General features: G+C 42.1%; 2 protein-coding genes across 2 annotated transcripts in view; one reads left to right on the forward strand and one right to left on the reverse strand.

Annotated features, from left to right (window-relative positions):
* Positions 1-879: 879 nt before the first annotated feature.
* On the forward strand, positions 880-3,285 carry LOC143892331 (protein FAR1-RELATED SEQUENCE 5-like). The gene has a single exon (XM_077396872.1). It carries the CDS (start codon positions 880-882, stop codon positions 3,283-3,285), a length of 2,406 nt encoding a protein of 801 aa, XP_077252987.1.
* A 4,467-nt stretch (positions 3,286-7,752) lies between these two features.
* Positions 7,753-24,340, reverse strand: part of LOC143885510 (small ribosomal subunit protein eS10z-like) — a 39,771-nt gene continuing 23,183 nt past the window's right edge. Inside the window, exon 3 of the mRNA XM_077389709.1 lies at positions 7,753-8,082. Coding sequence (XP_077245824.1) covers positions 8,005-8,082 — 78 coding nt within the window. The 3' untranslated portion in view covers positions 7,753-8,004. The remainder of the gene's footprint in view (positions 8,083-24,340) is intronic.

Genomic DNA, 24,340 nt, shown 5'->3' on the forward strand with positions numbered 1-24,340 from the left:
TTTTTTCAAAAAAACCCAAACCCATCGACCCAAACACAGCAGATTTCAGCTATGTTTGGGTATGGGTTTGGGTGATCCAAACCGTTAATTTACGTTCTCTCTCTCTCTCTCTCTCACACACACACACACACACACACACACACACACACACACACACACACACACACACACACACACACACTGTGTTTGGGTTTTTAAAAAAAACCCAAACCCATCGGTGGAAAATCTTCATCTCTCTCACTCGTACTGTGTTTGTATGAAATCTGGTTTTGTATGAAATCTGTTTTTCCCATAACTATTGCAGGTTGATCAATCTGTGTATTGGGGGATGAATCTGTTTTTGTATGAAATTGGTTTTTTGGTGGGATGGGTTCCAGATCTGTGGCTATTTGGAATTGTGTAGATTTCTTTTTCTTTTTTAGATAATAAAATTAGACAATTGGGCATGATCTGGGAGTAACATTTGGTGAGAATACTCCTTTTTTAAAAAAAATTACTTTTCTGGGATATTTTATATATTTTTATCTTGGAATATTGGCTATTGGATTGTAGACTTCTCATGGCCATAGTTTCTGTCAGGTACATGTTTTACAGGATTACCCTGTCTTTAGACTTTTATCCATTTGTTCTCATGGGGATACATATTTTGAGTCTTATAAAAATTGCCCTGTTCAGAGTTTCTTGAAAAATATGTAATCTTATTCTTTTGTGTCGTGTCAATAGATGGATCCATTTTTTAGGTTCTATTGTTGGCAATGTGAAAAAAAATGTCATTATCTTTATCATCTATTCTTGTCTCTGATTTTCTTAGCTGTAAATTTAACCATTTCTAATTATGATGATGGGCCATGTCTATGTTGTATTTTTTAGGTATAAACAATGGATCCATCTATTGACGAAATAGATGCAAATGGTTTAATTGAGTTTGGTGATGGATTTGATCTCTGTGATGATAATTTAGTGTGGGAAGGGACTACGGTTGAGGTTAATGATGGGGTGAATCTCAATGATGATGAGCTAGTATCGGAGGCTAATGATGGGAAAGACGGAGATGAGGGTTGTAGTCACGAAGTTAGTAGTCCCAACGAGGTTGGCAGTCAGAAAAGTGTTATGAATAAGCCGTTTGTGGATCAAGTTTTTGAAACTTGGGAAGCTGCATATGAGTTCTACAATAATTATGCGTACGCTACTGGTTTTGGAGTACGAATATCTAGTACAATGAAGTCAAATATAACGAAGGAGGTGATATCGAGACAATACGTATGTGACAAAGAGGGACAGAAAAGAGTTAAGGAGAAGAGAGATGATGTGAAGGAGTTGAGGGAGCGTCGCCTTACCAGAATGAATTGTAAAGCGAAGATAACCATCAAGTTGAGAGATAATCAGTGGAAAATTACAACTTTCGACGACATTCATTCTCATGAGCTTACTTCTCCAGTTAAAAGGCAAATGCATCATTCACATAGTCAGTTCCGTAATAACAAAAGTTGTAAGAATTTGATTGAACAGCTCGGTGGAAGTAATTTCAAGCCTGCTCAGATAAAAAACGCCATTAACTCTACTTCCAATGCTCCCGTGGTCTCAACAAATCAAGTTATTGCCCATTTGAGAGCACTTAGGGAGAACAATATGGGTAAAGAAGCGGTGACAGTGGCAAACCATTTCCAAAAGAGAAAGTCTGAAGACCCGAACTTCTATTTCGAGTTGGAGTTAGACACGAATGGGACTTTGCGTTCGATGTTCTGGGCCGATTCAAGGGCAAGAGAAGCATACCTTACCTTTACTGACGTGGTCATATTTTATGTCACTTACAAAACGAACAGGTTTAAAATGCCGTTCGCACCGTTCACTGGAGTTAACCATCATAGGCAGTCGACTCTATTTGGATGTGCACTTCTTGCAGACGAGAGAGATGAGACTTTCACCTGGTTATTTGAGCAGTGGCTCACGTGTATGTTTGGTAAGGCTCCAGGTGCTATAATAACTGATATGGACGGAGCTATGCGAAATGCAATTAGGAAAGTGTTTCCACATACCAGACATCGGTTTTGTTCGTGGTACATAAAGAAGCATCTCCTTGAGCATGTTGCAGACATGAGAGATGCCGACAGTAATTTTTACAAGGATTACAATCATTGGTTTTTTAGGAGAAAAATAGAGGATTCTGAGACAGAATGGAAAACTATGGTTGATAAATATGGTATTGATGAAAGTCATTGGTTAGGGAAAATGTGGGATCTCCGTGAGCATTGGGTCACCGCCTATTGGAGAGACACATTCACAGTAGGAATGACATCTAGTCAACGGAGTGAAAGTATAAATTCATTCTTTGATGGTTATGTTAACCAGAACACCTCTTTAGTTGAATTCTTGAGTCAATACGATAAGGCACTGGTTGAACGGCGTAAAGCTGAATCCGAAGAAGATTTTAAGTCTAAAAATACAATTGCCAAATTGAACACAACCAGCCCATTGGAACGAAAGGCTGGGGAATTCTATACGAAGAAGATGTTCACCATATTCCAAGATGAGATGATGGGTACTTTTGCCTTATGGAAAGATAAGTTGGGAAAGAACGGTAATGTTGTGGAATACAGTGTAGGAATTAGGACAGATGACAAGAAGAAATACGTCAGGGTTCTGTTTGACAGTTCTAACGATGCAACTGCGACATGTGAATGTGCTAAGTTTGAGAGGGAAGGAATATTATGCAAGCATGTCATTCACGTTATGGATAGAAAGCAAGTACCTACTATCCCCAAACGCTATTTATTACAGAGATGGTCAATTGATGCAAGGTATCGAGCTGGGGGTACAACATTTGTAACCCAAGAAGATACTAGTGGCGTGAATGGACTGAAGAGGTGGTGTCTAATGTCAACATGGCAGCAATTGATTGAAAAAGTTGGTAATGACGAGATTCTCTTCAAGAAGATGACTGATTTTTGTACAGAGCTTGCTGTAGAAGTTGAAAAGAAGGAGAAGGAGATTGTCGCTCCGCAGAGTGACTTGGTAACAGTTGGTAGCCAAGTGCAGTCAAACATGGGTCCAAGTCAAATACCTCAGTCAAACATTGGTCCCAGTCAATTACCTCCGTCAAACATTGGTCCAAGTCAAATACCTCAGTCAAACATTGGTCCCAGTCAAATACCTCCGTCAAACATTGATTCCAGTCAAATACTTGGGTTTACAATTCGTGACCCCGAAGTTGTAAGGACGAAGGGCAGGCCAAAGCGTGCAACGCGTCATGTATCTGGCATAGAGGCCACTCAAGCAAAAAAATAGCAACGCCAGTGCAAAAACTGTGGGGAATATGGACATTACATAACAAGCTATCAAAAGAGGGCTAAGGTGAAACAAAATATGGTTATTACTCGTCATTTTTACTATGCCCCGCATTTTTTTCTTTTTTGTTTAAATATCTACTATTGTGCTTGCTAATAGGTGGCTGCAAATGAGAAGAAAAACGCAGGCAGAAGAGGTGAGAGCTTCAGCGACGAGAGCTTTTGGGGGTTTTTTTTCACCCAAAAAATCCAAGAGAGAGAGAGAGAGAGAGAGAGAGAGAGAGAGAGAGAGAGAGGAGCGTACGAAGAGAGAGGGTTTGCTGGAAGAAGAACCAAACCCAAATCTGGAAGAGTGCGATTTGGGTTTTTTTGAAAAAATAAAACACACAGCTGAAATCTGCTTGTTTCCACCGATGGGTTTGGGTATTTTTGAAAAAAAAAAAACACAGTAACGCCGCAGATTTCATACAAACACAGTACAAAACCAGATTCATCCCCCAATACACAGATTGATCAACCTGCAATAGTTATGGGAAAAACAGATTTCATACAAAACTAGATTTCATACAAACACAGTACGAGTGAGAGAGATGAAGATTTTCCACCCATGGGTTTGGGTTTTTTTTTAAAACCCAAACACAGTGAGAGAGAGAGAGAGAGAGACAGAGAGAGAACGTAAATTAACGGTTTGGATCACCCAAACCCATACCCAAACACAGCTGAAACCTGCTGTGTTTGGGTCGATGGGTTTGGGTTTTTTTGAAAAAAAAAATATAGTGAGAGAGAGAGAGAGAGAGAGAGAGAGAGAGAGAGAGAGAATGTAAATTAACGGTTTGGATCACCCAAACCCATACCCAAACACAGCTGAAATCTGCTGTGTTTGGGTCGATGGGTTTGGGTTTTTTTGAAAAAAAAAATATAGTGAGAGAGAGAGAGAGAACGTAAATTAACGGTTTGGATCACCCAAACCCATAGCCAAACACAGCTGAAATCTGCTGTGTTTGGGTCGATGGGTTTGGGTTTTTTTTTTAAAAAAAAATACAGAGAGAGAGAGAGAGAGAGAGAGAGAGAGAGAGAGAGAGAGAGAGAGAGAGAGAGAGAGAGAGAGAGAGAGAGAGGAGAGGAGAGGAGAGCGTACCTGTGTGAGCGATTTGGGGGTTTTGGATCATCCAAACCGTGAGAGAAGAGAGATGAACCGTGTTTGGGTTTTGGGTCTTTCGAGGGTTTGGGTTTTGGTGCGTCTTTAAAAACAGAATGAGAGAGAGAGAGAGAGAGAGAGAGAGAGAGAGAGAGAGAGAGAGAACGAGTGAGAGAGATGGAGATGGATGGGTTCGGGTTTTTCTTGCGAAACAAAAACACAGGTTTGGGTGAGAGAGATGGGTTTCGTAACGCCGCAGGTTTTTGTTTTAAATTTTTTTCGAGGGTACGTCGAAGACGCACCCTCCGTAACGCCGCAGCATCTGTTTCAAAATAAGCATTTGGGCCCACCATTTCAACCAATCAGAACGCTTCTCTTTCCTCAAGCGTACCTATAGAAATGCGCTTCAAGCGTATAATCTTTTTCCTCTCTCTCTCTCTCTCTCTATATATATATATATATATAGATGAATAAGATTGTGCAGTGACCGCACCTAAGCTTACGTGCGGTCGAGGGCCCAACCACATGGTCCCCACATTTTTTGTGCTGATCAAAACCGTTCATTTGCAAGGTCCTGTCATAGATAGGGTGTGTACAAAAAATCAGGTCCATTGGATCATCCTAACCACTCCAAAAGTGGAGGGCAAAAATGGGCAGATTTGTGGCAAGCGGTGTCTGTCCATTTTGCCCTCCACTTTTGGATGGGTTAGGATGATCCTATGGAACTGCTTTTTTGTACATACCCCATCTATGTATGGGCCTTTCAAATGAATGCTTTAGATCATCCAACAAAGTTGGCCCACATGAGTTTGCGCCCTCGACCGCACCTAAGCTTGGTGCGGTCGACCGGACACTTCTAATTGTAAACTCTTATCTAGGAAAGCCCTAAACCCTGCAACTCTTACAAGCATAAGTTCATATATTAACAAATTTGACTGTTAATCTCTTGTTTTATTTCTCAAAATGATATATCTTTTAAGACAAGCATCATTCTTGTTAAGAAAAATTACCATTTATGACTTGAATCGATTGCCACATGTATGCTGATCATGTCCAAGAATGTTATTGGCCTTTGTAAACAGGGAAATGATGCTTGTCTGCCGCCTTCTAGCCAACATTTTTTTACGGTGGATTTTCTTCGGCTTTCTCTCGCTCTTCAAGCAGTTAAAGTCAGACCCTTGATTTAAAGAAACCGGAGGAATCGGCGAAGGTCGGGAGATTCCGCCGGCGGTTGCAGTGTCACCGACTTTTGAATTCGGAGAGTTTCGGTGTTCTATGGAGGAATGGATTTATTTTAATTTTTCGAAACAAATGTTACATTGAGAGGCTTTCCCACTATGTCCCTCATGTAATTTTTTCTCTCACTTTTTAACATTGAGGAGAGACTCAAAGATTTCTCCCTCTTCTTTTTCCATGAGAGTGAGAAAGGACTGCTTTGTTTTTCATGGAGACTTGACTCTAGATAGGCTTTTCAGCCATTATGAAAATGGGAGAGATTAAAACAAGAAGAGAGAAAGAAGAGAAATGATTTCAGCACAACTATGTTTTGATACAAGATGCTCATGTTTCTTGCCTTTTAGTATTTAATTGTCATGTAAGGGCCCGTTTGGATGCCCAGAAGATTTTGATTTGGATTTCTCACATTTGCAGCCCTTTTTGCACTGTAATTTGGATCGGATCAAATTCTTGGATTTCTAATTCAGCAGCTGACATTGAAAAAAATCAGATTTCTAAGTTTGCTGTGGAAATAAGAAATTGAAAATCCACACATCTGGGAGTTTCCTTCACCCTCTTAGTTCCTCAACCTCTCCCCTCCACTAGGAAGTACCCTCTTCCCTCACTGTCTTCCTCTACATGAGCTGCCGTGTCTATTCAATTTGTATTCAAAACTCAATTCCAAATCCAATACAAAATGGGAGGTATCCAAACGGGCCCAAAGTGGTTTTTGGGAACCGTAAAACCCTTTTACAGCTCTTTAAATACTAAAAGACAAGAAACATGATTGTCTTGTATAAAAAATGTTTGTGTTGAAATCATTTCCCTACTAGGAGAAAAAATAATGTTTTTAGGGCTGGGGATGGAGGAGTTTACAAAAAAAGTTTGTAGCGTTGTTTTGCATGGGTGAATTGTAATATTTAGAAAAAAGATGAGGCTTTTTGTTAGCGTTCAACCATTATAGGAAATTATTGCATGATTTTCTGGAAGAAATCTCTTGAATAGAAACAAGGGGGAAACCAATCAAATAAAATAAAAACATGTGGCCGAAGAAATTTGAAATATTGAAATATTTCAATATAACTTGTCTAGATATTACAAAAACAAGCAAGCAGAATTTATTTTAGGGTTAGGGTTTGAGAAAGCATCCTGCTTATTGTTTTCATTTGCCTTGTAAATATGAAAATCTAGTGTTGCAAATATACTGGTGTGGGCGGTATATCAAAAGCCGCCTCTTAAAAAGTGGAATGCTTTTGGATCAAATATCAATGGTGGTACCGCCCACACCGGACTTCACGGACGGACACCATATAAAAACTCTAGATTATATTTTATATGGCGTGCGACCCTCAACTCTAGTATTTTTTAAAAGTATAGTACGACCAAGATCATAGGATGATCCAAACTATTCATTTGTTGGGCCAGTATGTAAATAGGTAGTGCCCCAAAAATCGTGTTCATATGCCGATCCTAACCTCCAAACCATTCATTTGTTGGGCCTGTACGTAAATTCAGGGTCACCAGCCAAACGCAAAACACATTTGATTATCTTCTTTCAGCTTTTAGTGCGATTCGAAGCAGAAAATCATCAGTGTCCTACACCAGACGTATTGGGAGCTCTATTGGGTGCTTGAAGGCTCTATGGCAATGTTTGAGGTCCCAGTTGCATAGAGGTTTTCTGTTTTGGTCCTTTTGGAACCAGAGGCAATGTTTGAAGAGTGGCATTATCAAACATTTATGCCGGAGCTGTGCGATAAGAGGATGCAGCGGGCGAAAATGAAGGGCGAGGTTGAGAAAATAAGTAGGATAGAACTGTGTAGAAGGAAGAGAGGAGAACTTCAAATTCATGATGGGTATACAAGCCATCCCAAATACATGAGTTTTGAGATATTGGATGGGATTGTGAAGCATATCTTATGCAGATTTCTTGATATACTCTTCATTAGATCCAAACTAGTGATTCTGTGCTCTTTGAAATAACAGAAAATAAAAATAAAAATTGAGAGCCAGAAACTTACCTGAACCATATAGTAAGGTTGCCGCAGGGCATCTGATCTCACTGATCATAAAACTATTTAGCAAGTCATAATAGTTACAAGTGAAAGGCATTTTTAGGATTAGTCTAAGATCTAAACTCAAATGCAAGCCTATTTTCACAAATGCTCATCTAAACCAGGCCAACCAAGGACAATTCATTGGGGTTTCAAATTCATTTCCATGCAAGCATAAGAATAGAGATGTCATAACTCATTATATAAAAAAAAAAGAGTTAAAAAACTGCAACAAAATGAAACATTATCCAAGTATGGTGGAACAAGTAATGCTGGACTCCTAACACGCAAAATTAAGAAGCTCAAATAACATCAATTAAGAAAGACTAGAGCTCGTTGGCCCAGCACCATAACCACCACCTCCACGTCCAAAGCCCGGCCTTCCACCAGGACCCTGCAAGTTCCAGAATCTTTACTTAGAACAGATGTGAATTGAGATTAAGATAATAAACAAGCAAGCTAAACTTGATTGCAGAAACTCATATAGAGATGAGGAAATTATTAAGAACTCAAAATGCACACCATTTCAAAACTAATAGCATGTGAAACTTTAAAAAATATGAAGATTCGAATTTTTAAGTCGTTAATTTCTACTTGTACTTCACAATGTATTTGTACTTCATTTTTTTTTTCTTTTTTTCTTGTTTGTTGGTGGGTTAGAGGCAAGGTTCTATGTCCTCCTCTAATAATTTTCTATATTAAGAAAATTTTAAGGTGCCACCCGGTTTCCTGGATAAATATTCCGGGCACAATCGATCTTTGTTTTTAAATTCCTTGCAATTTGACGTGCAAATTTTTGTATTTGACTTGCAATTTTTTCCAATTTTTCCAACAAGTGCATTCTCAGAATTCCGAGAAAAAATACAGTAGAAAAAAACATATTCTCAGAATTCCGAAAATGCACTTGTTTGAAAAAAAAAATAACCGTTACGTACTGGCACGCCACGAGTGGGCCGTGCGGTGCCTAACCCCCACACTTTGGCGTGCCGCCACGGCACGGCCGTGACCAAATCGTGCCGTGCCACCTTGAGCTACGACACCGCTTGGCGATTGACAAAAAGTAAACAAAAACGGTGCAACACCGACACAGCAAAAGAGGCAAAGCAATGTGCAAATTTAAGAAGAAAAAAAGAAATTTTATTCAAGTACAGCTCTCGACCAAGTTTACATAAAAATGAGGAAAGGGTTCATGAACAAAAGTTAAGCAACATGGAGGAAAACAAAGGGGCTGCCACACCACCCCTCCTTTCTGTTCCCCACATCTCCTCTACGTTCACCTCCGCCTTTGAAAGGCCGGTGCTAACCCATAGGCTTCTCATCCTCCATAAAGGGAGACAAGAGGACTGCTGCCACCACGAGCTCCCCTTTCCTTCCAACTAACCCCCTCGCCATTCGCCCACATTTCCCCAAGCTTTCCTTGAACGGATCGTCCCCAACCAAAACATTTAGCGGTGTAGGGGGAGCGACAAAGATTGGGTCAAGTACCGTCTCGCCATTGACCCAGGAGAAGGTAAGGAACCTGTGCTTTGTATTGGGGCTGGTCAAATGAACTTTCAATATATTTATCTTGTTTATCCCGTGCCCTCAACAACCCAAAACCTTTATAAAGTTAAAGTTTGATTATTGTTATTTTGGCATGCTTACCTATTATTATGATTAAATGATGGATTGGGCATTATAGGGAAAACATCTAGATGGATATAAAATGACATGCTGGATTGAGATAGATTCCATTATCTTTTATCCTAACCTTTGTACATCTGATCGTTAGGAGTGTTCTTTATTATGATCAGATGGTCGTGGAACACACTTATGTTTCTTATCGTTCGGAAATGCCAAGTATTTTAATTGGAGTTTTACAAACTATTTTATGATATGAATATATTTATTTTAAAAATAAGAGTTTATAAAGTTTCTGTTTACTTGATAAATTTATAAGTTTGTGGAGTGAATATTGGTGGGCTCTGAGCTGTCAACTGGTGTGGGATTGGACTTTATTCAGTTTAAGAGTTAAGATATTATCATGCTGCTATATGTGATTAATCAAAACTTCTATAAAGATGTAAAATCATCTCTATAAACAAATAAATTAATCTTAAGTGCATGCAAGCATTTAGACACTAGGATTACGTTAATGCATAATTAGTTAAGGTTTAGGGCTACGGGAAGAATCGAGAGGGAATAATGAAATGAGATGGGAGGGAGAGAAAATCTTCTTCAGAATTTGTTCACTCAAAAGGATGGACTTTGGTAAAGTGTTTTATTCGATAAAAATAACCTGACCAATACTCTTTTATTTACAATATGAAGGATATTTCCGTATATTAGTGACCTTTAATATGTTCTAAGACGCGCTAATTGATTTTGCGGCTATGTTTGTGCTTGATCCAGCACGATTTCGGACCGTAGTGTACGGATTCAAATTAGATATGACGGAATGCAACTATTGGGCCCAAGTTTTGTCCACTTAAGTTCAGATAATTTAATTAGATCCATCGGACCGTCTGGGTCCACCGACATCCCTTCTAAATATGTAAAGCTAGCATCTTAAAAGATAACACCATATTGAGTAACCAGCACGTTTCAATGCACGCCAATATCTTTGCCAGATATTATTTGGTTGTCAAATTTATTAGTGCCAGTGATTTCCCTCACATTCGTGTACCTGTCCTCAATGTATCGCCAAATTCCAGGTTTTTTTTCCTATAAAACAAGCTCCTTACGCTACCTCTACCTAAACCTTTTCAACTTTCTTTGGCTAGTCGCCATGACAGAGCTCCAAACCAAGCCATTCCTTGTATCGTGGTATATTGCCATAAAAGCCATGGAAGTTAAGAAGGTATGGCAAGGCCTTTTCATAGGAGATTTTTGTAACGATCCAACTCAAGTAGTAGTCATTATTGTTGGGCACTATGGAATAGGCAATATAGGAAAAGAAAACATGGGGATGTTGCAAGCAAGCTTGGTTTTAGGTAGTCTCCTTCAACGGCCAGGGTTCTCAGTTCGCTACTCTCTCAATTGTTGGAGGTAATCACCGATATTCATCCATGATGTGTGCGTGCGCACGCGCTTTCGCATAAAAGCTCATCAATGGATATTATCTATAAGTATAATTTGAAAAATATACCTCACTTAGCATTTCTAAAGTATTTAACCAAAAAAATTAGATTTAAAAAAAATACTCATAATAAGTATGTATTTATGATAGGATGCATTAGACATTGAATTTGTTTTCTTCAACATGGCCTTTTTGAGTAACTCTAAGAGGACAACGATTTTAGTCGATAGGGTTAGTTGTTGTATTCCTATGGCATTTTAAATCATTTTCTTATATATATATATATATATATATATATATATATATATATATATATATATATATATATATAGAGAGAGAGAGAGAGAGAGAGAGAGAGAGAGAGAGAGGGAGAGAGAGAGAGAGAGAAGCGTTCCTGTGCTGCAGCGCAGGGATCATAACTGCGCTTAAGTGGTTTATAACGCCTCCCATTGGTTCCTTTCTTCTGGACCCGCTATATGTTTCCAAGGGGGATCCGCTGTACGAACCAATGGGAGGCTTTATAAACCACTGGAATGCTTTTCTAATACACACACACACACAGATATATATATATATATATATATAGAAAGAGAGAGAGAGAGAGAGAGAGAGAGAGAGAGAGAGAGAGAGAGAGAAAAGGGTTCCTGCAAACGTGTCCAGGTCAGTTACGCCCTTCCATGGAGAAGGTGTGGCCCAAAAAGCAGCCCCATTCGATCGTCCTAACCTAATCAAAGGTGGGGGGAAATGGACCGACACTATGTGTCCATGTTTCTGCCCATTTTTCCCCTCCACAAATGGCATGGTTAGGATGATCCAATGAGGTTGATTTTTGGGCCACACCCTATCTATGGAAGGGCCTTCCAAGTGAATGCTTTGGACCCCAAAAAATGTGGGCCCCCACCCAGCTTCTGCACTCGTATGCAGGTAAGCTTACCTGCACACGTGTGCAGGAACCCTTTCCTCATATATATATATATATATATATATATACAGCGGAATAAGATTATGCAGTCGACCGCACCTAAGCTTAGGTGCGGTCAAGGGCCCAACCACATGGGTCCCACATTTTTTGTGCTGATCAAAACTGTTCATTTGCAAGGTCCCATCATAGATAGGGTGTGTACAAAAAATCAAGTCCATTGGATCATCCTAACCCCTCCAAAAGTGGAGGGCAAAAATGGGCAGATTTGTGGCAAGCGGTGTCTGTCCATTTTGCCCTCCACTTTTGGATGGGTTAGGATGATCCTATGGAGCTGATTTTTTGTACATACCCCATCTATGTAAGGGCCTTTCAAATCAATGGTTTGGATCATCCTAACAAAGTGGGCCCACATGAGTTTGCCGCCCTCGACCGCACCTAAGCTTGGTGCAGTCGACCGCACACTTCTAATTGTAAACTCTTATCTAGGAAAGCCCTAAACCCTGCAACTCTTACATGCATAAGTTCATATATTAACAAATTTGAATGTAAATCTCTTGTTTTATTTCTCAAAAGGATATATCTTTTAAGACAAGCATCATTCTTGTTAAGAAAAATTACCATGTATGACTTGAATCGATTGCCACGTGTATGCTGATCATGTCCAAGAATGTTATTGGCCTTTGTATACAGGGAAATGATGCTTGTCTGCCGCCTTCTAGCCAACATTTTTTTACGGTGGATTTTCTTCGGCTTTCTCTCGCTCTTCACGCAATTAAAGTCAGACCCTTGATTAGAAGAAACCGGAGGAATCTGCGAAGGTCGGGAGATTCCGCCGGTGGTTGCATGTCACCAACTTTTGAATTCGGAGAGTTTAGGTGTTCTATGGAGGAATGGATTTATTTTAATTTTTCGAAACAAATGTTACATTGAGAGGCTTTCCCACTATGTCCCTCATGTAATTTTTTCTCTCACTTTTTAACATTGAGGAGAGACTCAAAGATTTCGCCCTCTTCTTTTTCATGAGAGTGAGAAAGGACTGCTTTGCTTTTCATGGAGACTTGACTCTTGATAAACTTTTCAGCCATTAGGAAAATGGGAGAGATTAAAACAAGAAGAGAGAAATAAGAGAAATGATTTCAGCACAACTATGTTTTGATACAAGATGCTCATGTTTCTTGCCTTTTAGTATTTAATTGTCATGTAAGGGCCCATTTGGATGCCGAGAAGATTTTGATTTGGATTTCTCACATTTGCAGCCCTTTTTGCACTGTAATTTGGATCGGATCAAATTCTTGGATTTCTAATTCAGCAGCTGACAGTGAAAAAAATCAGATTTCTAAGTTTGCTGTGGAAATAAGAAATTGAAAATCCACAGAACTGGGAGTTTCCTTCACCCTCTTAGCTCCTCAACCTCTCCCCTCCACTAGGAAGTACCCTCTTCCCTCTCTGTCTCCCTCTACATGAGCTGCCGGGTCTATTCAATTTGTATTCAAAACTCAATTCCAAATCCAATACAAAATGGGATGTATCCAAACGGGCCCTAAGTGTTTTTTGGGAACCGTAAAATCCTTTTACAGCTCTTTAAATACTGAAAGACAGGAAACATGAGCGTCTTGTATAAAAAATGTTTGTGTTGAAATCATTTCCCTACAAGGGGAAAAAATAATGTTTTTAGGGCTAGGGATGGAGGAGTTTATAAAAAAATTTTGTGGCGTTGTTTTGCATGGGTGAATTGTAATATTTAGAAAAAAGATGAGGCTTTTTGTTAGCGCTCAACCATTATAGGAAATTATTGCATGATTTTCTGGAAGAAATCTCTCGAATAGAAACGAGGGGGAAACCAATCAAATAAAATAAAAACCTGTGGCCGAAGAAATTTGAAATATTGAAATATTTCAATATAATTTGTCAAGATATTACAAAAACAGGCAAGCAGAATTTATTTTAGGGTTAGGGTTTGAGAAAGCATCCTGCTTATTGTTTTCATTTGCCTTGTAAATATGAAAATCTAGTGTTGCAAGTATACTGGTGTGGGCGGTAAATCAAAAGCCGCCTCTTTTTTTTTGAAAAGGGCAACAGAATATATATATATATATATATATATATATATATATATATATATATATATAGATATATATATATATATATATGTGTGTGTGTGTGTGTGTGTGTGTGTGTGTAAAAACAGAACCGAGGTGGTCCTGAAGGAACAAAGATAATACAAAGATAGCAGTACAATAATTCAAGGAGGTAGATAGTCAAAGCACTCAAACGCGGCTCGAAAGACTCCTTTCTTGGCAAGGGTGTCTGCTTCCGCATTGGCCGATCTCCTGACATGGCGAAAAACTATTGAGGAGCCCTTAGCTTTGTCCTCTATTTCCTCTAAGAGAGGCAAAAATCGCCAAGGGGGAGAAGCGTTACCCGAAAGCCAGCGAATAACATTTAAGGAATCCCCTTCGACGATAATTTTGTCGCACTCTAGACGAGGCATCGAGAGAAGCCCGCTATGAACGGCTCGGACCTCTGCCTCGTTTGAGTCTGCCACTCCGATAGGCCCCGAGTAGGCCCAGAGGACTTCCCCTTTGTGGTTTCTACATAACCCCCTACTCCTGCCATTCCTGGATTGCCGATAGACGATCCGTCAAAGTTAAGTTTCAGGGACCCTGAAGGAGGAGGAATCCAGGAGGGGAGGATTTTCACTTTGGTAGCCGATTCCAAGCATATGATTGACCATCCTTCCCAGAGGTCGAAAGCTGAAACAAAACAAAACAGAGGAAGGCTTCGAGCCCAGGATATGACCGCAGCTATCAACTGAATATAAATCCAATAGGGAGATCTAGCCTTCCCTTCAAAGATACGAGCATTCCTCTCTTTCCACAAGAACCACCATGAGGCCAGGAGACACATCTTCCACAGCGTTCTGCCTTTCCTTTTCCAAGGAGTCCAGGCCCAACTCTGAATGAATTCAGCCATAGAGTTGGAGGGGATCCAACTGATTCCAAAACGAGAAAAAATAAGACCCCAAATATGGCGAGCAACCTTACAGTGTATGAAAAGGTGGTCAATGGATTCCCCAGCGGATAAACATAGTGGACAGTGATCTACCAACCACATTCCTCGTTTCCTCAAAAAATCCATAGTTTGAATGCGGCCCCAGCTAACCGACCACCCAAAGAAAGCAACTCTCGGAGGGCAAGATTGTCTCCAAACCGAGGAGGACACATGCTCCACTAAAGAAGGGATCAGATGGTTATAAAAAGATTTGACTGAAAATATCCCCGAAGGATTCCAAATCCAAATCCGACGATCTACGCCCGAAGACTTGATGAAGCAAGAATCCAATAAGGAGATGAGGGCGGTGTAAGAGTTTAACTCCCTAACAAAGAAGTCTCTGCGAAACTTAGGAGACCAAGCCACCATCCCATGTTCCCTTGCAAAACATTCCGATACCCAGGCCTCTTTTTGAGATGAAACGATGAATAAGTCAGGAAACATGACTTGAAGAGGATCGTCCGAACACCAAGGATCCTGCCAGAACCGAATCCGATCCCCCCTATATACTCTGAATCGGACGCCAGGAGCAAATAACGACTTCAACTTCAAGATGTCCCTCCAAACCGTGAGACCTTTGAGTTTAAAATTATCAACAGAGTCCCAATGCCCATGATCTGAACCATACTTACTTCCAATGACCCGGACCCACAAAGAGGATTGTTCTTCGCCAAATCTCCACAGCCACTTGCCCATAAGGGCCTGGTTAAAACTCTGAACCCTCCTGATACCCAAACCTCCATTTTTAGTAGGCAAGCAGACCATACTCCATTTAATCAGGGAGACCCCCTTGGAAGACCCTGATCCGCCCCACAGGAAGCGTCTCTGAATTTGTTCAATGCGTTTAGCAACCGAGGCGGGACATTGAAAAAGAGATAGAAAATATATCGGCATATTGGATAGAACAGCCTTTATAAGCACTAATCTACCTCATTTGGAAACCAACCGGCGCTTCCAGGTGGCCAAACGTCGCTCAATCCTTTGAATAATAGGAGCCCATAGGTTGTGTTTCGGTCGACCCACACCAAGAGGAAGACCCAGATAGGTTGCTGGAAAGACATGTAAACCACACCCCATAATTCCGGCGAAAAAGGATGCATCGCTCTCAGAAACGTTGATCGCGAACAACCGAGATTTTGCGAAATTAGATCTTTGACCCGAAACCATCTCATAACAACGAAGCATAGCTTTAAGGTTAAGAATCTGGGATATGACCGGAGAACAGAACAGAAGAGTGTCATCCGCAAACTGAAGAAGCGATACTTCCACCTTACTCTCGCCAATAAGGAACCCTTGATATAGCCCCAACTCACTTCCTTTTTTCAGCAGTCTGCACAGTGATTCGGCCACAATCAGGAAAAGAAAAGGAGAGAGAGGATCGCCCTGCCGCAATCCTCTAGAAGATTTGAAGAATCCTTTTGCTGATCCGTTGATGAGGACAGAAAACCAGGCGGACGATAAGCAGTTCCGGATCCACCCTCTCCACCGACCCCCAAAGCCCATACGACCCATGACAAAATCTAATGCTGCCCAATCCACTCGGTCATATGCCTTCTCCATGTCAAGCTTGCATAGAATGCCACCTTCCCCCTTCCTCCGATAATAGTCAATGGCTTCATTGGCTGTTAAAGAACAATCAAGAATTTGCCGGTTGCTTATAAAGGCACTTTGACAGACCGATATAATTGAAGGAAGAACCACTTTGATACGATCCGCCAGAACCTTTGCGAGGACTTTGTAAAGGCTGCCCACCAAGCTAATCGGGCGAAAATCCGAGCTTTTTGTTGCTCCTTCAATTTTTGGAATGAGGACGAGAAAAGTTGCACCTGTCCCTTTGTCAAGGATGGCTCCCTCAAAAAATTCTATGAAGAATCGAAGAATGTCCGATTTTACTGTTTCCCAGCAAGTTTGAAAGAAAGCCAAACAAAAACCATCGGGTCCAGGGGCTTTATCTTTTGCCAGAGAAAATAGTGCTGATCGGATTTCCACCTCAGAGAAAGGGATTTCCAATCCGGCTGAGGCTTCCAGGCTTAAGCTAGCAAAACAAATGTCTTGAGGAATTGGGCGTAACATCCCATCAGCTGAATATAAAGATCTGTAGAATTCAATAATTCGCTCCTTGTCAGATACAATCTCCCCCTCCACTTCTAAGGATTCAATTCTGTTCCTTCTTCTGCGAGCACTAGCCATGGCATGGAAGAAGGCTGTGTTTTTATCTCCCTCTAACAACCACTTGACTCGAGATCTTTGGCACCAAGAGATTTCTTTAAGCATCAACAACTCTTTATGCTCTTGAATTAATCTTCCTTGTTGCTCATAATCCTCCGCCGAGGCCAAACCACTCTCTGCCAATGTATTTATCTCCATTAATCTGTCCTCAAGAATCCTCTTCCTGCCTTGGTCAACTTCTTTCTGCTCCTTATCCCACTCTTTTAATTTCCCCTTAATGAAGCGTAATTTTTTGCCTATAACTACGTCCCCTGGACCTTCAAAGACGCTTTCAGACCACCATCGGACTAAGAGAGCCTCCATTTGGGGATTTTCCAGCCAAGCTAATTCAAATCTGAAGGGGGGCGGGCCCCAGAACTCCATTTTAGGAGACAAAAGGAGAGGGCAATGGTCGGAAACTGAATGGGGTAAAGCCTGCTGATAGACTTCAGAAAGAATTGCCAACCAGTCACCCGAGAGAAGAAATCGGTCAAGCCGACTCCGAGTCGAACCTCTGGCCCAGGTGAAAGAGGAGCCACCCAAAGGTAAATCTGCGAGCTCGTTGATTGCGATGAAATCAGCTAAAGATCTCATGCCCGCAGTGACTCGCTGACCCCCAAGTCGATCTCTTGATCCTAGAACTTCATTGAAATCCCCCCCGATACACCAAGGAGCGGAACATAGGCGTCGCGTCTGATTTAATTCTTCCCAAAAAAGACACTTCTCAGAGGATGACAAAGGACCATAGACGCCTGAGAAGAACCAGACTGAATTATCATTGCATTTTCGGAAAGCAACGGAGAGAGAGAAAACTCCACGCCAAACATCCGTGCTGTCCCACAAGACTGAATCCCAAGCCACCGAGATGCCCCCTGAAGCTCCTTTGGATGCTAAGAAAGCAAAATTCCAGTCAGTATTGAACCACATGCTTCTCATATCTATGTTACGGATTTGCTCCATCTTTGTTTCCTGAAGACAAACAACCTCAGGGCGCCGATGTTTAACTAATGCCTTGATTTGAATTCTTTTCTCCCGAGAGCCCAAGCCGTTTATATTCCAGGATAAAATCTTCATTAACAACTGTATTCCGATGAATTCCTCCCCGCCCTGATACCAGACTTTCTTCCTTTTTTCTGGGATGTGAGACCTTTGCTATGCGATCCAGAATCATAATTGATATCCGATTGAAGTCTCACCAATTCGCACTCCGTGCGTTTCAGGTTTACTTCGGATATGGAGACTGGAGATGACACTCCAGCGACCTCCCGTAGTTCTGCCGCCTTTATGCTAGACCTATATTCCTCAACGGGACCCGAAAATATTAGACCCAGATGAGAACTAATGTGCATGGTATGATCCATCATCAATTCAAGCACCTGTTGGGAAGAAACCAAGCCCGAGTCATTCCGTGGAGGGACATAAGAGAGTTCTGAGGCACAAGGCAGGAGCTGAAAATCCGCCTTGCTACACCATCTCAGTGGACAAAGATGGGAGAAACTTCCAAGCGATACCCTGACGAGCGAGCGAAAGGACCACTCCCTAACTTCACCAGAGAATAAATGCTTCATACCTCCCAAACCACTATAATCAATGATCACCTTCCTTTGCCCCACCCGGCACTGAATGAAGAAACGGTCATCACGAGAGATAAGGATACACCTACTCTTGTGACGTTGCAGACTATACCCCCACCCCCGGTTGTCACCGATCTCCTCCTCAGTCTCAGAATACGTGCGAGTAGCGCCCATTGTGCTTGAGTCGTGGAGGAGGCTCTCCTCCTGGTTCCCAGGGCTCACCAGTGGAGAATCCCAAAGGTCCTCTGAAGCAACTTCTCTTTCAGAAAATTCCATTGGACCCGAATCGGGCACGTAGATTACATCTACTCGAGGAGAGTCGCTATGGTGCGGAGGGGATAAGGCTGAGATAATATCTTCAAAGCTGTTGACCTTAGAGTAAGGAGTAGATGTTGCTGATGAGTCTTGAATAGGACCAGCTACACTGGACCACCTGTATGCATGTGGGGGACCCCCTTTTTGAAATTCAACATTTTTGCCAGGTGAGATGCTGCTAACCGGTGCCGCTTTCTGCGCACAATAGGCTGAATGTGAAGGAATCTCCGACTCCACCAACCCAACGACCCCAGCATTTATCTCCGGCACAGACAGCAATTCTGAGGCTTCATTGATGGCATTGAAGACATCATGGATTGCAGTTATGGGATGGTGAACTACTTCAGCTTCACTTACCCCTTCAGTAGGAGTATTTAAAGGAAGACCCAACTCTTCTTCGGAAACCATCTGCCCCGCCGGAGAAGGAGAGGAGATTTTTGCAGAGTTCGGGTCGTCGTCAACTCTTTCCCGGGAGGCTAGAATCCAACGAATTGTGCTATCGATAGAGCTTTGGAGAGATAGTTCACTTCCGGGGCGTCCTTCAGACATGATCAGCATCCTACCCACTTCATATCCGAAACCCGCATAACACGACAAATCTACCTCCACCACCTGGCCTATTTTCCTCCCTATACGCTGAAAATTATCGGCGCACCATGCTTCAGGCGGAACTCCTTCTATTTTCCACCAAGAAGGCTTCCCCGCCTTAGGAAATTTTGTATCCCACTTCTGTAGATCTTCCAGAGGAGAATGGGATGGAGAGCACCAATCTCTGATTAAGTGAGATCGATTAGCGACCGCTGGGATGGAAATTTGGATTTCTAAAGGAGCAATTTTATACACCACAGCTTCAGTCTCTTGACTGCTATTGCGAGAGAGCCAGTCTTCCAGCGCATCTAGATCACCATCCCACCCTTCCTTCATCTTCCTCCATAAGCCTAAGTCTGCATTACTAATAGACTTAAGGGGGACTACTTCAAGGTTGAAAGCTACACCTTCCGAAGTTGCAGGAAGCAACGGCTCCATTCTAACATTCTCTGCTTGAGGCGCTGTTGGTTTATGAACAAGCAGCCTCCTCGCCACCGGATCTGCTGACTGTTCTTGGTGCCCTAGAAAATTGAAGTCCGAACTGGACCAGACTTTATGACACTTCCAACATCTAACCCTCCTTCGAAAATTCCTGAAAGCACATTTGCAACATCTCCAATCTCCCAGTTCTCTATTCTTTCTTTTGTGGAAGGCACTCTCCATTCGTCTTCCCTTCTTGCTTCGGACGGGTAGCCACTCCTCCTCTTCAGATCGGTGAGGCCAACTTCTCTGCCCAACTGCCGGCTCAGAGCCAAACTTCTTCCAACCTCCTACAGAATCGCCCAAAAGGCCTGCTTCGGGGTTGATCCACCGGACCCCAAGAGGGATCAAATTCGCCCCACTGGCCCATCTAGGGCGATCTCCCCCAACACCTCTCACCCCGACGGAGATCATAATTGTCACGGAATCCTCCTCCACTCTGCAAGATGTGCCGACCACCGAGCCGTGAGAATCCACCGGATTCTGGATCGGAAACCCACGCGGAGACCGAGATGGAGGAAGACACCGAATCTGAAGGAGCTGAAGAAGAAGAGGTAGAGGATACAGATGAGAAGAAGATCCCTCTCCCTGCAAAATTATCCTTGTACGAGAATCCTTTTGTAGATGGCGACCAGATTTAATGTCGTGAGGTCCACCTGGCCGGGTGCATAGTGACTTGTATGCTGTGACTATCGCCCAGCATACGAACTATGTCCGTTTTACACACAAGGTGTCCAATTGTTGAGATACTAATGGTGCGGTGGCACTAGAAGGCGGGTATAGCCCTCACGGCTCCTACTTATAGTATCTCTCCGAGAGTAACCTGTATTGAGTGATTCCTGAATGACCGTCGGCAATCCGTGGTGCAATCGGCTGAGATTGGTGATGATGAATGGGCTATATAAAGACAAAAAATGGAAGAGATTATATGGGTTTGAGGGAGATGATCGGAGGGAACCGGAGAGGGTGGCTGTTGGGTCGGATTCGTCGGGGCTCCGGCTAAGCAACCGGAGAAGATGGATACCCTCTCTCTCTGCAAGTTTTTCCAGAAAAATGAAGAACTCCTCCCTTCTGCAATTTTCCTTCCTCCCTCTCTCTGTTTCTCTGAGCTGTGAAGAAAAATGAACTGGGTTTGGTAGTAGCAGTGGTGGTCGGAATTGGTTTGCCAAAATCGATGGAGACAAAGAGCCGAAATCTCTCCCTCTCTGCTCGGATCTTTATGCTCTTCTCAATCCTCCTTCCCGAATTATCCGATCCAAATATGAAGACCCAGAAGTTGATCTTGATGGTGAGGGTTTTAGAGGGTATTAATGGCGGCAAAACGAATTGGGTTTGCAGTGAAGGTGATGGCTGCAATGGCAGAGGATGATGGAAATGGGAAAAAATGGGAGTGGGTTTAAGGTTGAAACAAAAGGATGGGGGATTGGCCGGATTCCGGCAATCCGGCCGGAGAAGAGGGGTTAATGATGGAGGTGGCTGATGGGAGATTTGCACAGAAGTGGGTTTCAAGTGAAAAACAGGGGGTAGTGAGGTGAATGGGTTTGTAGTGCTGAGAAAGGGGTTTCGGATCTTGGGGGTTCGTCGGAGAAGAAGGAGATCGTGGTGGAGATGGTGATGTTGGTGAGAGACTCCGGAAGTTAGGGCTCCGGTGAAGGTGGACGGAAATGGTGGCCGGATATTGGAGAGGTGGCTGATGATGGTAGCTTAAAAATAAATGGAAGTAGAAGATGGAGATGGATGAGTTGGAAATGAGCAGAGGCCGGCCGGAAATGTGGTTGGCCGGAGGTAAAAGTGGGATTGAGAGATGAGAAGGAGGTTTGATGGTTTGGGAAAAAATGGGAGTTGCAGAGAAGTGATAATCGAAGTGGGTTTAGTTATAGGGTATGTTATGGAGGCGTTTGTTTTGGATTTTGAGAATCGTCATTTCGAACTTGGATAATAGCAACTTGGGTTATTTTCTTGAATGTGAATCCTTTCCACACATTATTAGATGCTACAATTAGGTGATCGACATAATTTTTGACCCACACGAGATCCAAAGCAAGAGCGATCAAGTAGACGGTTTTTTAAAAAAAAGCCGCCTCTTAAAAAGTGGAATGCTTTTGGATCAAATATCAACGATGGTACCACCCGCACTGGACTTCACGGACGGACACCATATAAAAACTCTAGATTATGGGGTTGGACCGTCAACTCCAGTATTTTTTAAAAGTATAGTACGACCCAGATCATAGGATGATCCAAACTATTCATTTGTTGGGCCAGTAGGTAAATAGGTTGTGCCCCGAAAATCGTGTTCACATCCGATCCTAACCTCCAAACCATTCATTTGTTGGGCCTGTATGTAAATTCAGGGTCACCAGCCAAATTCAGGGTCACCAGCCAAACGCAAGACACATTTGATTATCTTCTGTCAGCTTTTAGTGCGATTCGACACCAGACGTATTTGGAGCTCTGTTGGGTGCTTGAAGGCTTTATGGCAATGTTTGAGGTCCCAGTTGCATAGAGGTTTTCTGTTTTGGTCCTTTTGGAACCAGAGGCAATGCTTGAAGAGTGGCATTATCAAACATTTATGCCAGAGCCGTGCGATAAGAGGATACAGAGGGCGAAAATGAAGGGCGAGGTCGAGAAAATAAGTAGGATAGAACTGTGTAGAAGGAAGAGAGGAGAACTTCAAATTCATGATGAAATTCATCATGGGTATACAAGCCATTCCAAATACATGAATTTTGAGATATTAGATGGGATTGTGAAGCATATCTTATGCAGATTTCTTGATATACTCTTCATTAGATCCAAACTAGTGATTCTGTGCTCTTTGAAATAACAGAAAATAAAATAAAAATTGAGAGCCAGAAACTTACCTGAACCATATAGTAAGGTTGCCGCAGGGCATCTGATCTCACTGATCATAAAACTATTTAGCAAGTCATAATACTTACAAGTGAAAGGAATTTTTAGGATTAGTCTAAGATCTAAACTCAAATGCAAGGCTATTTTCACAAATGCTCATCTAAACCAGGCCAACCAAGGACAATTCATTCCCATGAAAGCATAAGAATAGAGATGTCATAACTCATTATATAAAAAAAAAGGTAAAAAACTGCAGCAGAATGAAACATTATCCAAGTATGGTGGAACAAGTAATGCTGGACTCCTAACACGCAAAATTAAGAAGCTCAAATAACATCAATTAAGAAAGGCAAGAGCTCGTTGGCCCAGCACCATAACCACCACCTCCACATCCAAAGCCCGGCCTTCCACCAGGACCCTGCAAGTTCCAGAACCTTTACTTAGAACAGATGTGAATTGAGATTAAGATAATAAACAAGCAAGCTAAACTTGATTGCAGAAACTCATATTGAGATGAGGAAATTATTAAGAACTCAAAATGCACACCATTTCAAAACTAATAGCATGTGAAACTTTAAAAAATATGAAGATTCGAATTTTTAAGTCGTTAATTTCTACTTGGACTTCACAATGTATTTGTACTTCATTTTTTTTTCTTTTTTTCTTGTATGTTGGTGGGTTAGAGGCAAGGTTCTATGTCTTCCTCTAATAATTTTCTATATTAAAAAAGTTTTAAGGTGCCGCCCGGGTTCCTGGATAAATATTCCGGGCACAATCGATTTATGTTTTTAAATTACTTGCAATTTGACGTGCAAATTTTTCGTAAATGACTTGCAATTTTTTCCAATTTTTCCAACAAGTACATTCTCAGAATTCCGAGAAAAAATGCAGTAGAAAAAAACATATTCTCGGAATTTCGAAAATGCACTTGTTTGAAGAAAAAAATAACCGTTACGTGCCGAAATGTACCGGCACGCCACGAGTGGGCCGTGCGGTGCCTAACCCCCACCCTTTGGCGTGCCGGCACGGCACGGCTGTGACCAAATCGTGCCGTGCCCATAGGCCACGCTAGGCCGAGAATTTTCGTGCCATGCCGGCACGGCACGGCCCGTTTGCCACCTTGAGCTACGGCACCGCTTGGCGATTGACAAAAAGGAAACTAAAAACGGTGCAACACCGACACAGCAAAAGAGGCAAAGCAACGTGCAAATTTAAGAAGAAAAAAAGAAATTTTATTCAAGTACAGCTTTCGACCAAGGTTACATTAAAATGAGGAAAGGGTTCCTGAACAAAAGTTAAGCAACATGGAGGAAAACAAAGGGGCTGCCACACCACCCCTCCTTTCTGTTCCCCACATCTCATCTACGTTCCTACGTTCACCTCCGCCTTTGAAAGGCCGGTGCTAACCATTAGGCTTCTCATCCTCCATAAAGGGAGACAAGAGGACTGATGCCACCACGAGCTCTCCTTTGCTTCCAACTAACCCCCTCGCCATTCGCCCACATTCCTCCAAGCTTTCCTTGAACGGATCGTCCCCAACCAAAACATTTAGCGGTGTAGGGGGAGCGACAAAGATGGGGTCAAGTACCGTCTCGCCATTGAT

The sequence above is a fragment of the Tasmannia lanceolata genome, unplaced genomic scaffold, assembly GCF_043159265.1.
Source record: "Tasmannia lanceolata isolate RefF3 unplaced genomic scaffold, GAP_Taslan_0.1 ptg000002l, whole genome shotgun sequence".
Taxonomy (NCBI): domain Eukaryota; kingdom Viridiplantae; phylum Streptophyta; class Magnoliopsida; order Canellales; family Winteraceae; genus Tasmannia; species Tasmannia lanceolata.

Bases quoted from the DNA above. Each gene is read 5' to 3' on its own strand.
- LOC143892331 (XM_077396872.1), top strand. From the start codon at position 880: ATGGATCCATCTATTGACGAAATAGATGCAAATGGTTTAATTGAGTTT.